This window comes from Cervus elaphus, chromosome 1, assembly GCF_910594005.1.
Source record: "Cervus elaphus chromosome 1, mCerEla1.1, whole genome shotgun sequence".
Classification (NCBI taxonomy): Eukaryota; Metazoa; Chordata; class Mammalia; order Artiodactyla; family Cervidae; genus Cervus; species Cervus elaphus.
The window spans coordinates 20202744-20217905 of record NC_057815.1 but is presented as its reverse complement, the minus strand read 5'-3'; the positions used below and the strand labels follow the sequence as shown (position 1 = coordinate 20217905).

Sequence of the window (15162 nt, the reverse complement as noted above, 5' to 3'; positions counted from 1 at the left end):
TATCTTGGTTCTAACAGTGTATACCCCAGGAAAGAGGAGAGATGTGAAGTTGTTAAGGCCTAGATTTGACAAGGTTATACAGTGTCACTTCCCCCTCATTGTATTGGCTAGGTTGTCAAGGGCAAGGGGACACAGACCTCAACTGTCAGTGGGAAGAGTGCCAGGTTATTTGGAGGACATACTTTAAAGCTGCTGCAGTCTGCCCTCTGGGCACAAATTGTTTGCCTTTTTCCCCTGTGTAAAATGCAGTCATCTCCTTTTGAAGTGAAGTGAAGTCGCTCAGTTGTGTCCAACTGTGACCCCATGGACTGTAATCCTACCAGGCTCCTCCATCCAAGGAATTTTCCAGGCAAGAGTACTGGAGTGGGTTGCCATTTCCTTCTCCAGGGGATCTTCCCCACCCCGGGATCGAACCCAGGTCTCCCGAATTGCAGGCAGACGCTTTACCGTCTGAGCCACCAGGGAAACCAAATGTCTCATTCCATTCCAGCCTCAGGCTCAGGCCAGATGTCATCTAGATCAGGTGGAAGGATGGATGAGGCTTCTTAGGTGTGGTTCCTCAAAAGCTCTTTCTCAAGCATGGCTCTCACCTGAGGACCTATGGACTGCAGAGATGAGTTACCTGTCCCCTACAAATCCAATATAAAATGGCAGGATAGGTAACTGCAATAGTCACTCCCACTTAAAAAGTGAGGAACTAGGGGCTCATGTGTCTTAGCAAGTCAGAAATCCAAGCACGCGTATTTCTTCAGTTGTTTTGTTAGGATTCCGTGTTGTTCCCTGGGCATGATTATCCACTGCTCTTGGCTTTGAGCTGCTGATCCTTGCCTCTTAATTATGCATACGTTTCAGTAAGATGGAGCCATGTTTGTGGCTGAGTGGTTTTCTCAGCCTGCTTCCTGCCTATAGCAATTCTGGGGTTCTAAATTCTCTTTTAATTGCACTCTCTTTTCACCATTAATCCCAAACAGATGAAGCTCACAACAGAACAGTTTTCTTAAGATTGTGAGTTTGACTTTCACTAGTGATTCACATTAGACAAAAGCCATGACCATAAATGTCATCAAGACAAGTCTTTCTTTCTACCTTAGGCTTCTTGTGCATTGGCTGTGGCACAACACCCTTAAGATTCGCTGAAACCTTTTTGTTTAAGAGTCTGCAGGGCATGACCTTTAGGTGCCGACAGTACTTCTGTCTGTCTGAGATTGTTTCCTCCTTTTAAGTCTTCAAAGTCCCTTATGCCTCCACTATTCTCTTAGAAGTCCTTTAGGTTTCCACTTAAATTCTTCTGAAGGTCCTTCCAGCTTCAGCCCACAACCTAGTCTCAAATCCAGAGCCATGTGTTTTAGGTTTTTGTTAAGGTAGGATCCTACTTCTGGAGACCAAAGAACTTCAGCAGTCAAATCTTACTGTACAATAGATTTCACCAAAACTTAGTAGATTAAAACATCATAATTTAAAAAAAAAAACATTTATTTTAAGCTTCCACATCTGAAATTTGGGTAGACCTTGGTAGAGAAAGTTTGTGTCTTCCACTCTGCTCACTCATGGACTGGCAAATCAGGCTGTCTGAGAGGTGGGAAGCTCAGTTCATCTCCACATGGGACCCTCCAAAAGTTGGGCTTCACAGTATGCTGGACAGATTCCAGGATCAAGAGTCTCAAAAGACAGGAAATAATAAGAAACCAATTCCTTAGGACCTGGACCTGGAAACTGGCACCCCATCACGTCTGTTACATTCACAGGACTCTTATTTCAGGAGAGCAGACTTCATCTTCACAGGCAAAGTGTCAGAGGTTCTGGGGTCATGTCTTAAAATCACATCTATATACAGTCCTGTAAATGTAGTGGAAGTGATGGCAGAAACCAACACAACATTGTTAAACAATTATCCTCTGATTAGAAGTAAATTTTTAAAAATTTAAAATAAACAAATAAAATCACCACACCTGTTTCAGTTCATAGCACTTAGCTACATATTCCTAAGAAAGCTTACTTCACTCATCGAGAGTATTGAACTAGAAGTTTTCTAAGATCCTTTCCACTGTAAGATGTTATCTTATAATTTCTATTTTCCATACATTGTTGACATACTCTAGTGTGAGTTAGTTGTTCAGCTATGTACTCAGACAGTGTTTGGGGTTAAGAAATTGATGGATTCTCTTTATTATTTCCACTTCAGAAAAGTAAATATTAAGTTTGAATGACATTTGCATAATATTTGGAAAATATATAAAGCTTTCATGAGGCTTCTCTGTTGGCTCAGACTATGGTAAGGAGTCCACCTGCCATGCAGGAAACCCGGATTCGATCTCTGGGTCAGGAAGATCCCCTGGAGGAGGAAATGGCAACCCACTCCAGTATTCTTGCCTGGAGAATCCCATGGACAGAAGAACCTGGTGGGCTACATACAGTCCATGGGGTCACAAAGAGTTGGCCGTGATTGAGCGACTAACATAAAGCTCTCACAGAGAAGGTATACTGTAATGAATGTGTTAATGGAGAATGTCAGTTAAAAGAAGATCAGATATTTAAAACATAACTTTTTAGAAAGCTTTTAATTGTAATATTTATTTTCTTTTTATTCTCTTTTTATAATATATCTTGGTGTGGTTTGGGAGATAAAATTTCCATTACAGTGCTTTATTTATAATTTAAATAAATTCTGTAGGGACACAAGACAGGTTGTTTTTTGCCTTTTATCACTTATAAAATAAACTTGTCAAATTTAGTTTCATTTTATTATGCATTAAATATTATTTCAAGAAAACATGATTTGCTACTTTCAATATACTCATTTAAGTTCATTTGTTTATTCTTTCAAGCATTTTTACCTAAAAATATTTCCTTTTTGGAAAACATTAATTTGTTCTGACTTTATGTATCACTCAGTTTTAATGATACAAGATCAAAGAACCAGACATATCTTAATGAAATTAATTCGTGATATACATAATGTGAATTATGCCAAAATATTTTCCCTATCACACAACTGTTGAAAGGGCTTTTATATGCAATATTACATGTGTAAACTTAATTTTTATCCTTTTAAAATTGCAGTGTCCTCTCACATGGCAAAGCAAATGGGAAGGTCCTGAAGACCCGTTACAATACCTTAGAGGTCTTGTAGCTCGTGCCCTTGCCATACAGGTAAGACGAGATTATTTAGTAATTGTATTATATGACTATATGACAGTTACATTATAAACCTTCATGTTGTTAACCATTCTGCTAGCAACTAGTGAGAGTATTATGATTTTGTACACAAAGCACCATATATTCCTTTCTTGTTCTGTCATCTGTGATTTTATATAGCACTCCTAAAAAAAAACAACTGTGTTCTGTCTGTGTAGTGTGGGTTTTCATAATTTTTGAGATAATTTAGATGGAACATAAAGATGTCAACTGAAACTGAAGCTCATTCATGACTGTGACTAATTGCTTTAGGGTGTGTCCCCTTTATATGGTGTGTCCCCTTCATAGGGAGCTGCTTTTTCTGTTTTTTTTTTTTTTTTCCAAATTGATCAAATGTTTTCAGAGTGACCCAGTCAGGTACCTGAAGGAAAATTGAACAGAATAAGGAATGAGATAGAAGGATAAAGACAGGGTGATTTTTTTTTTTAAGTAATAACAAATTAGTTAGTTGGTACGTGCAGTGTACCCCTTTTCCTGTGTGGTTTTTGTACTGTCTTACTGCCTTCTTCTCTGCTTGTTACACTGCTTCAAAAATAATCTTCTTTGTCACATCGACTTATTACAACTTATTATGAGAAACTTGATCAGTGTCCCTCTAGATACAGTAATCTTCATTCAATTTTTTTTGGTAGTGCACCTATCTATCCACATCTTTAACTTTTCCCTTAGCAGAACACCCTGCTTTTCACTTTACAGAGAAAATTCAAGCTATGGAATATGACCACTTGAAAATGCCCACCCTAACCCACTACAAATTTGTCTAAATTCACACCCATCATCTTGGTTGTAATGTAAAAGCATTTGATCTTCTGCTGTTGAAGCTCATCCCTAGAGGTTTCTACTTGATTTCATCTGCTCTCATCTCTTTAGACACTTCCTCTAGGGGGGCCTTGCCTTGTTCTGTATTTTCATCTCTTCTTACTCTGTCTTGCCAGTCTGCAAATGGTACTCCTTTGAAGGGGTCAGGGCTCGTCTGAATGTTTGTTTGGCTTCTAATGTAATCCATCTCTCAGTTGTAGGATTATTGGAGAAGAAATTACAGGATCTGAAAATGAAATTAAAAATTAGCAGGTAGAGAAGAATGAGGCAGGGACTCAGATTTGCTTACCTTCTTTATGCTGCTCTCTGTCTGTCTACCTATCTATCTGATCTATCAATAAAAGCCAAAAGAATGGAGGGAATGATAGAGAAGGCAGGAGAGGAAGGACAAATAGCCCATCACTGCCATTATAAAGATATAGAAGTGCTCTGAAGTCCTTGGTATGTTATAATTGCATGGCTGTGATTCTTCATCATTTCATGTATTTGTCAGCATTATTTGCATTAGATTATTTTTGTAGAGAGCAAAAAATGTTATTTGCTGCAGATTGGCAGCTCTTATTATACTGTATGTATAAGTATGCTTAATAATTATGCTATGTACATGTAACAATAAATGTATCATTGATACTGAAATTAATATCATTTAAAACAATTTACATAATTTATTACAAATTTCTGGCCTGATTATTAATACTAAGTATATTGTATACTGGTCGTCAAAACTGAAAATTTTTTACTGTGTGGTTTTCTTAAAAGCTTCATTGGCATTTAGCCTTCATTATAATGATGAAATATCCTCTTAACCCTCAGGATTATTTTCCAGCTTGGCCATAGCTTATCTTATCTTCTATGTAGGGAACAATAATAAGTGTATCACCACTTAAGGATATATTTTCTATTGTTTTTCTGCCTCAATATTTTGTTTTTAGTTATAAATGTACAGATATTCATTTCCCTGAGATAAACTTTAATGTTGGGATCCACTTTCCATCTAATTTTTCCAAGGGTCTTCTAGGTTCTTTGATTTTATTTGTGCCCTTTACTTTTCACAGAGAAGTAACCAGGGCAACTCACAAAGTTGAGAGGAACAGTATGCCTCCTTAGGTGGGGAAGAAAGGATTGAGAATTTTGGGAGGGCAGGGAAAATTCAAAGTACTATTTTCAGATATCTGTGAAAATGGCAGCTTTTGGCTTTTTGTGCACTTGTAATGGTCAGACTGCTTCCAAGCAGGTATGAAGCAGGTTGAGCTCAGTTCCAACCATAGATTAAAATCCCAGAGCCTTTAATTTCAGGCATAACATAAGAAACAGAATAAGTTACTGCAAGTGTTATATATAGTGCCATTCATTACAGGGGTTTTGTGTAAATAAGGTAAGAGTGACTAGGGGCAAGGTGGCATTCATTTACTGTGAGTTGAACATATTGTAAGCAGCAACTTTATGCTAAGCTCTGAGTGAAGTACTGGAGATACAATGGTTGGTAAATAGATACAGTTGCTGCCTCACAGAATTTACATTTCTTACTTTCATGCATTTAGCAATTAAAAATTCTGTCTCCTTCCAACCCCTTCCACCATGGAATGCTGGGAAGCGTAATTTTCCCTAATATAGGCATCAGCTCCTACACCTCGTATGTTTTTCTGAAAATCTTTTTAGATGCTACTTCCCATCTTTCTTTGAAATATATAGGTACATAGGACTTCCCTGGTGGTCCTGTGGTTAAGGATCCACTTGCCAATGCTGGGGACTTGAGTTTGATCCCTGGTATAGGAAGATTCGCTGGAGAAAACCTGGAAGTCCCAGCACAGCCAATAAATGAATATTACTAAACAAATATAGATACATAGTTTCTTGCATGTCTGTAAAAATGCTTGTTGTTACCTTGACAACATGGATTACTTTAACTTTTCACGTACATTTTATTTCTACCCACTTCAAGAAAACTAATTCTCCATTGAAACAAATCAGTGAGCCTCTAGCTCTTGTTTCTTCCCCTTTCATCTTAATTATCACTAATACGTCAGACTGCAATTTCTAAATCTAGAAATGTGGCTTTTTACACCCTTTTGGGATTCATCTAAATAGCTCTTCTCACTTCCCTAGCAGTAAAATGTACTAGTTAACTATATCTGAGCTTCAGATCACTTTCTTGCCTTTTGGTGTGCCATTTCAAACATATATTCAGCATATAGTCAAACTTTTTTTTTTTTTTTTTAGTCAAACTTTTTAAATGATCTAGTGAAGGATAGAAAGAGAAATGAAGTTTGATATGAAGTGAGAACATTTTCATTGTCAGACATACTTGTGCTTTAAGTGGAATTAGGAATATTTAACGGAGAAGGCAATGGCAACCCACTCCAGTACTCTTGCCTGGAAAATCCCATGGACGGAGGAGCCTGGTGGGCTGCAGTCCATGGGGTCGCTCAGAGTCAGACACGACCGAGCGACTTCACTTTCACTTTTTACTTTCATGCATTGGAGAAGGAAATGGCAACCCACTCCAGTGTTCTTGCCTGGAGAATCCCAGGGACGGGGGAGCCTGATGGACTGCCATCTATGGGGTCGCACAGAATCGGACATGACTGAGCAGCAGCAGCAGCAGGAATATTTAACATATGAGGTAGATACTTTGATTTCCATTTTTAAAGATGGGAAAAGTAAGCCCCATATTCTAGAATAATTTACAAAATTTATATGATAAATGGCAGAACTTACACTGAAGTTCCCTTTCTATAATAACATCTAGAGTTGTTAATCACGTCTATCAGCAACATGTTTAAAAGATCGTCACTCTGTATCCCTTGAAACCTTTTTATAATTTAGGCCCGGGGTCACCACACACTTCTCTTTCTTCCTTACCTGTCTGCTTCTCTGGCTTTCCCTTTCCTCATCTCTAACTGGATTCCGGAGAGCACAGCCCTGTGACCTTTTCCATCTGTGTTCCTCCCAAAGTGATCTCATTACTTTGAATGCTATCTAAACTTTGGTTGTTCTCAGATTTTCACTTGGATGTTTAATAAACATCTCAAACTTATGTTCAAAACTGAACTCCTGCCCTTTACTGCAAAGCTTGTGCTATCTGCAGTCGTTCCTTAAAAGTAAATGACACCTCCCTGCTTCCAGTGGCATAGGCCCGAAGTCTTAGAATCATCGAGGACTCTTTCCATACACTGCATCCAGGCAGTCAGAAAAATTACCTTGGCTACATATTCAAAACATATTCAGAGACACTTCTCACCACTTTCGCGGCTCCTGCTTTGATTGACATCATTATTAGTGCAGCTGCCTCCTGCATAGGCCTGCTTCCACCCTGATTTTCTGTCTGGTCAGTTCTCAACCCAGCAGTCTAAATATCCCGCTAATGTATCAGATTGTATCACTCCTCTCTTGGACATTTCTCCATGATGTCTCATGTCCTTCAGAGAAACAATCTTGACAAGATCTGGCCTGTTGCCTCTCTGATCTCCTCTCTTACTCTCTGCCCCTAATTTGCCCTCTTCCAGCTGTGCTGGTCCCATTGCTCCTCAGTGAATGGCATGCCACACTCCCCCAGAGGAGTTTTATTCTTGCTGTTTCCTCTGTCTGGAATGCTCTCTCTCAGATAGCTACAAGGAAGTTCCTCTTTCTTTCTTTCTTTTGTGTGTGTGTATGTGTATGAGTAAGGAAGTTTCTTTGTCTCCTTCAGGTCTCTGCTCAGATAGCACCTTCTCAGTAAGGCCTTCCCTGACATGCTGTTTCAGATCATAACCTTCCCCTTCCTTGATACTTTTCATCCTGTTTCCCTTTCAATTTTTTTTCGTAGCATATATATTCATGTAGTATTCTGTATATTTACTTGGTTATTTATTTGTTTATTTGTATCCCTCCATGAAAATGGAAACTTGATATGGACAGAGATATTTGCCTGTTCACTGCTGTGTCCAAGCATGTAGAATAGTGGATTACACAAGTAGGTTTTTCAGTAAATATCTGCTGAATAAATAACTGATTCAGTCAATATTTGGGTTATTCTCAATCATAGTGACATAGATCTCTTTCATGTTTCCCAATCATCATGATTCACCCTGCAGAGATGTATTTTTGTAGTACCCATGATATATTTCTGAGATTTTAGCTGTCTAAATCTACCCAATAAACACTATAGTTTAACTTTATATTCTACTCCACCATCTAACATTTGAAGACATTTCATTTTCTCCTAAGATCCTGAACTTTAAAAGTAATCTTATTAGAATTACATGTTTACTTTTTATTCATTTTCTGAGATGTCTTAAGCTGTTTTGTAAGGTTCTGCACTGCTTTGCATTCCTGAAAAGTTCAGTTCAGTTCAGTCGCTCAGTCGTGTCCAGCTCTTTGCAACCCCATGGACTGCAGCATACCCTGTCCATCACCAGCTCCCGAAGTCTACTCAAACTCATGTCCATTGAGTTGATGATGACATCCAGCCATCTCATCCTCTCATTCCTGAATCCATCTCATTCCTAAAAAGGGAAACTTTTTTTTCCCCTAACTCAGTAACTTTCACAGCCATTTCTATAGTGTTTTACACAAACTAGGTATTCAGTAAGACTTAACGTGAAGAAAATTGAAAAAGTAGTCTGCATGTGGTCAAAACTCCAGCATCTTTATTTTTCTGTACTATACTCACCTAAAAGAGCTACCTTATGGATGTCTTTTATTCATATTCATTAATTTGTTCATCATTCAGTGAGCATTTACTGAGTTTTTATTATGTGCCATTTATTATTCTGCCAATAAGAATCTCTGCATAGTGAAGGAGATATATAAAAAATAATTACAGTAAATTTTAACAGCATAGAAAAATATATCTTTGCCAAAATTCTGAGATGTAAGATTAATATACAGCCAAATTTAAACTGGCTTATCACCATTATAGAATGAACTTAGAATATAGTATATCTGAAATTTTATCCACTAAAATATAGCTTTTACTGTAACAGTAGAATTATAGAATTTTAGGAGTCAAATTTTGTAGAGGACCGTAATTTCCCAATGCTGTCATCTGATAAATTCTGCCTATAGTCAACTGTCTTGCACATTTGGAATACTAAACAGTGGTCTATGATGATCTGTGGTTTTATAGAAGCAGTCCTATAAACCGTGTGACAATATAGCAACACAATTGGCTTTCAAGATAACAGAATCTTCCCTGAATTTTTATCTGCATCTCAGCTTTTATGACATGCATACCAATTTCAGCATCTTCCTGGAGCATCATAGTAGGAGGATCTTTACAGCTGAAAACATGCACAGAATTTAAACTCTGAAGACAAGTTTGGTTTTTTGAATTGGCAGGTTCTAGCAAACAAATTACTTTCTCTGCAAGTAACCAGTGATAGTAATATCTGCTTTCTTGGTACCCTTATTTTCAAAACAGTGTTTCAAGGCTTTCCTTGGTTCATGAAGCCATTTTTACCATTTAAAGGCTTCTATTACATCTTGTTTGAACATAGTTTAGTAATAACATAGCAAGACAATTGCAAAATGTTTTTTATGTCATATAGTTTTATCTTTGGTTAAAGAACAGTGAAAGTAGTTGACAATTTTTCTACTGTAGTTTAATGTCTGCCCTGTTAAATACTAGTATTATTTCTGAAAACCTAGTGGAAAATTGCAAACAAAATGTATACTTTTGTTTCCTAAATCATTCATAGTCTTCACCACATGTATTCCACTGTCAACGATAATTGCATGCTGATTTTCCATTCGGTAATGTATCTTCTATCAGGTTCACTTTGCTGTTAGCTATCTGAAACTGGAAAACTTGCCACAAGCAAGAAAAGCAGTGATTGGTTTCATTGCTAATTTACATATTGTCATACTTTAAAAGAACTTTCATATGTTTGTCTATATATGTACTAACTTGTCTATTGCACATAATATTAAAGTATACTTAATGACACTTCTAATAATATTAGCTTGTTTGTGAATAGTAAAAACAGTTTAGGAAAATATATTTCAGTAATATGTTTTTAGGAAGAACCTTGAAAGTAAGATCCACAGCTTAAAGAAATCTCAAAACCACTTCTCCTTCATGTCCTGAAAATGATTGTTAATCTATATTAATGACTTTGTCAAGCTTTTTCTAACCTTCACAAATTCAAAACCTCAGTGAAAAATTGTTCCTAAATAAATATTTCTTTTAATGTCTATTGTTTTGAAACTATATAAGTGAAAAATATTTGATGTATATAATTTATTTTCTATATTTAAAAAATTTTATGTCTGATTACAGATGATTTATATTGAATTTTTTTGTAAATGATAACAGGGCATTTTTTTTTCCTTGAGAAAATTCAAGATGGCAAAGATGATATTCCACTCTCATTAGATAGAAAGTATTCCCAAGTAGGTCTTCCCTTTGAAGGACTCATGTTTAAACAGTACTAAATAACCTACAATTAAATTTTGTTCTTAAAAATAATTTTATTTAGTGTGCAAATGCAAATATGTCAAATAATTTTACAAAGATTTAGATTTTAAGATAGTCAAATATGTATAATATACTCTATATTAGTTTAATTTTTATTAATGTGTTTTGATGAAAATGCCTTCAACATTTTTCCTTAAACTTTTCTAGCTATTACTAATATATTCTCTATTAATATTTGCAATTTTCAATGTCCCTATTTATTAAGCTATAGAGTTCTTAATTTTTTTATTTTAAATTTACAGTTTTCATGATTATTTGTAAAACATTACTTTTAACAATAACAAATACATATTTGTAGTTTAGACTAAGAGAATTTCAACCTACAGAGCACATATAGAGTTATTTTCACTCAAAATGTCATATAAAATGCCCATTTATATGTGATAGTATATAATCTAATATTTATCTAAATATCATACCTTTTTGGCATTTGTAATATTGTTATTAGCTAGGGTAGTAACATCTGTACTTATATACATTTTATATTACTCATTTCTGGAAATGTCAAGACAGTTTTAAAGTAAGCATCTGTCTATTGAGCCTACCAAAAGATGAAGGCAAATAGTAGATCTTGGCTAAATATTGAAACTGAACTGAACTTTATTTCTAATAAGTATCAAGATGCTGTAGAGTAAATTGATAAAGATTAAAGATATTAGAAAGGAAGTAGGTGGAAAAGGGAGAGACTTCAGCATGAGTGGTCAGGTAAGGCCTTTCTTAGGAGGTGATGTTTAAATAAAGACTTGAATGAAGTTAAGAAATCAAACCATGAAAATATCTGAGGGAAAATCAACCGTAATCAGGAAACGGGCTAGCTAGTTAAGAAGTTATTGCAGTAATCCAAGTGACATTATGTTGGTGTTATGGATCAAGATGGTGGCTGTGGAAATGAAGACGTGCTAAGATTTTATCAGATCTGTGAATTTGGCTGTGGGACGTGGGAGAAAGACGCAAAAGTGATTTCAAGGTTTTGGCCTGAATAGTCAGTTGAATTTTTCACTGAGCTGAAGGATTCTGGCGGTAGAGCAGATGCCTTAGGGAAAGGAAGGTGGTCTTGCATGTTAAGAGTTCTGATTTGAACGTGTTTAGATACCTTTTAAACATCCTGGTGGAAATGTCAGAAAAGTAAGTGACAGGAAGCAGGTAGGAGTGGGAGTCATGAGCATAGAAAGTGGATCTTTAAGACTGTAGAATGAATGATCCTTAGAACACTCCAGTATCAGGAAGTCCAGGAAAGGAAGAGGAGCCAATCATGGACACTGAGAAGCGACAGTCAGGAAAACAGAAAAAGAAGAGGTGCTTGCAGTGATCGAGAAGTCAAGAAAATAAGTGTTTTTAAAAAGTCCAAGTCAGCAGCTATCTCAAATACTATAGAGGAGATTAGACAGTTTTTTAGAGACCTTTGTTATGAAGTGGTACAGATAAATAGGATAGTAGCTGATGAGGAGAAAGACCAAGGGGGTGTTTTTTGGTTTGGTTTTTAATGGGACCTGTTTCACCATATGTGTATCCCGTAAAAGAGGAAAAATAATGGTGCAGGAAGGAAGAAAATAATTTAAGAAGTACAATTCTTGGAAAGACAAGAGGAAATCGGTTGCTGTGTAAATGTGAAGGATTGGTCTTAATAAGAACTTAGAATAATCATAAATTAGAATTGATTATTAAGAGGGAGCCTATAAATAGGGTACACCATATAAATTCCTGGCTTGCCACACTAAAAAATAAGTACTGTGTACAAGATGATCTTGTTTCTCACAGTAGTTCAGGTCCTGCCTGAATCCTGTAAGAGTTGACTCAGTCCTGCCTTTGGAAGAGTCAGGGAAAGCCATCAATGATTGAAAAAATGTTAGAAAATCAAACTATAGTTTCAAAAATTTTCTCCACAAGAGTATAAAAGAAAACCATCAGATTTTATTGAAAAATAATACTTCCTTTTGTCAAATATTAAGCCTAGAAACTCAGATTTATGGTTTCTATTTTTTTCAAATTAAAAAATACTACAGATTTAACTAGACTTCCCAGTATTCTAAAAGATAGATATATTAAAGGTAGAGGAAGGGTAAAGATTTCCCTTTTTAAAGGTAAGGTGAGGTCTATTCTTTTTTTTTTTTTTTTAATTTATTTATTTGGCTGTGCTGGATCTTCATTGCAATCCACAGAAGCTCCATTCTTCATGAAGCCTGCAGGATCTTTAGTTGTGGCATGCGAGCTCTTAGTTGTGGCATGTGAGATATAGTTTCCTGACTGAATCAGAGCCCCTGTGTTGGGAGTACAGAGTCTTAGCCATTGACATCAGGGAGTCCCTGGTCTGCTTGTTGCTCAGTCACTCAGTCATGTCTGACTCATTGTGACCCCATGGAAGCAGCACACCAGACTTCCCTGACCTTCACCATCTCCCAGAGCATGCTCCAACTCATGTCCATTGAGTTGGTGATGCCATCCAACCATCTCATCCTCTCTTGCCCCCTTCTCCTCCTGCCTTCAGTCCTTCCCATCATCAGGGTCTTTTTCAACGAGTTGGTTCTTTGCATCAGGTGGCCAAAGTATTGGTGCTTCACTTATTTCCTTTAGGATGGACTGGTTTGATCTCCTTGCAGTCCAAGGAACTCTTAAGAGTCTTCTCCAACACCACAGTTCAAGAGCATCAATTCTTTGACATTCAGCCTTCTTTATGGTTCAACTCTCACATCCATACCTGACTACTGGAAAACCTATAGCGTTGACTAGATGCACCTTTGTTGGCAAAGTAACGTCTCTGCTTTTTAATATGTTTTCTAGGTTTGTCGTAGCTTTTTTCCAAAGAGCAAGCATCTTTTAATTTCATGGCTGTAGTCACCATCTGCAGTGATGTTGGAGCCCAAGAAGATAGTCTGTCACTGTTTCCATTGTCCCCCCATCTATTTGCCATGAAAATGTAGGACCAGATGCCATGATTTCAGTGTTTTGAATGCTGAGTTTTAAGCCAGCTTTTTCACTTTCCTCTTTCACCTTCATCAAGAGGCTCTTTAGTTCCTCTTCACTTTCTGCCATGAGAGTGGTATCATCTGCATATCTGAGGTTGTTGATGTTTCTCCTAGCAGTCTTGATTCCAGCTTGTGTTTCATCCAGCCCAGCGTTTCTCATGATGTACTCTGCATATAAATTAAATAAGCAGGGTGACAATATACAGCCTTGACGTACTCTTTTCCCAATTTGGGACCAGTCTATTGTTCTATGTCCAGTTCTAACTGTTGCTTCCTGACCTGCATACAGATTTTTTAGGAGGTAGGTCAGGTGGTCTGGTATTCCCATCTCTTTAAGAATTTTCCACAGTTTGTTGTGATCCACACAGTCAAGGGCTTTAGCATAGTCAATGATGCAGAAGGAGATGTTTTTCTGGAATTCTTTTGCTTTTTCTGTGATCCAACGGATGTTGGCAATTTGATCTTTGGTTCTTCTTCCTTTTCTAAATCCAGTTTGAACATCTAGGAGTTCACAGTTCACATACAATTTAAGCCTGGCTTGGAGAAATGAAATGAGCTAGCTGACTTTGCTAGAGTGTGAAATGAGTGCAATGTACAGTAGTTTGAACATTCTTTGGCATTGCCTTTCTTTGGAATGGGAATGAAAACTGACCTTTCCCAGTCCTGTAGCCACTACTGAGTTTTCCAAATTTGCTGGTGTACTGAGTTTAGCACTTTAACAATATCATCTTTTAGGATTTAAAATAACTCAGCTGGAATTCCTTCAGCTCCACCAGCTTTGTTCTTAGTGATACTTCCTAAGACCCACTTGACTTTGCACTCCAAGATGTCTGGGTCTGGGTGAGTGATCACACCATTGTGGTTATCTGGGTCATTAAGATCTTTTTTGTACAGTTCTTCTGTGTATTCTTGCTTAATCTTAATCTTCTTATGCTTAATCTCTTATGAGATTAATCTGCTTCATCTCTTCTGTTTCTGTTTAGTCCTTGCTGTTTTTGTCCTTTATTGTGCCCATCTTTGCATGAAATGTTCTCTTGGTATCTCTAATTTTCTTGAAGACATCTCTAGTCTTTCCTATTGTTTTCCTCTACTGCTTTGCATTGTTCACTTAGGAAGACTTTATTATCTCTCCTTGCTATTGTTTGGAACCATTCAGATGGCTATATCTTTCTTTTCTCCTTTACCTTTTGTTTCTCTTCTTTTGACAGCTATTTGTAAGGCCTCCTCAGGCAACCATTTTGCCTTTCTGCATTTCTTTTTCTTGGGGATATTTTTGATCACCGCCTCCTATACGTTATAAACCTACATCCATAGTTCTTTAGGTACTCTTGTCTACCAGGTCTAATCCCTTGAATCTATTTGTCCACTGTATTGTATTGTACATACTGTATATATGATATATGTATATATACAATATACATATTTTATATGTATTGTAAATCAAATGTAAGGCATTTGATTTAGGTCATATCTGAATGACCTAGTGATTTTTCCTACTTTCTTCAATTTAAGTCTGAATTTGACAATAAGGAGTTCATGATCTGAGCCACAGTCAGATCCCGGTCTTGTTTTTGCTGACTGTATAGTTTCTCTATCTTCAGCTGCAAAGAATATAATCAATCCGGTTTCAGTAATCACCATCTGGTGATGTTCATTTGTAGAACCATCTGTTTTGCTGTTGGAAGAGGGTGTTTCCTATGACCAGTGCATTCTCTTGGCAAAACTATG

At 36.8% G+C, this 15162-nt stretch overlaps 1 protein-coding gene across 3 annotated transcripts in view; it reads left to right on the top strand.

Moving 5' to 3' along the window:
• The window catches only part of DYNC2H1 (dynein cytoplasmic 2 heavy chain 1), a 395598-nt gene that overhangs the window by 325584 nt on the left and 54852 nt on the right, over positions 1-15162 (top strand). For all 3 annotated transcript variants that reach the window (XM_043892886.1, XM_043892813.1, XM_043892970.1), the window contains one exon: positions 3061-3150. In XM_043892886.1, the coding sequence (XP_043748821.1) occupies positions 3061-3150 (90 nt within the window). The remainder of the gene's footprint in view (positions 1-3060; positions 3151-15162) is intronic.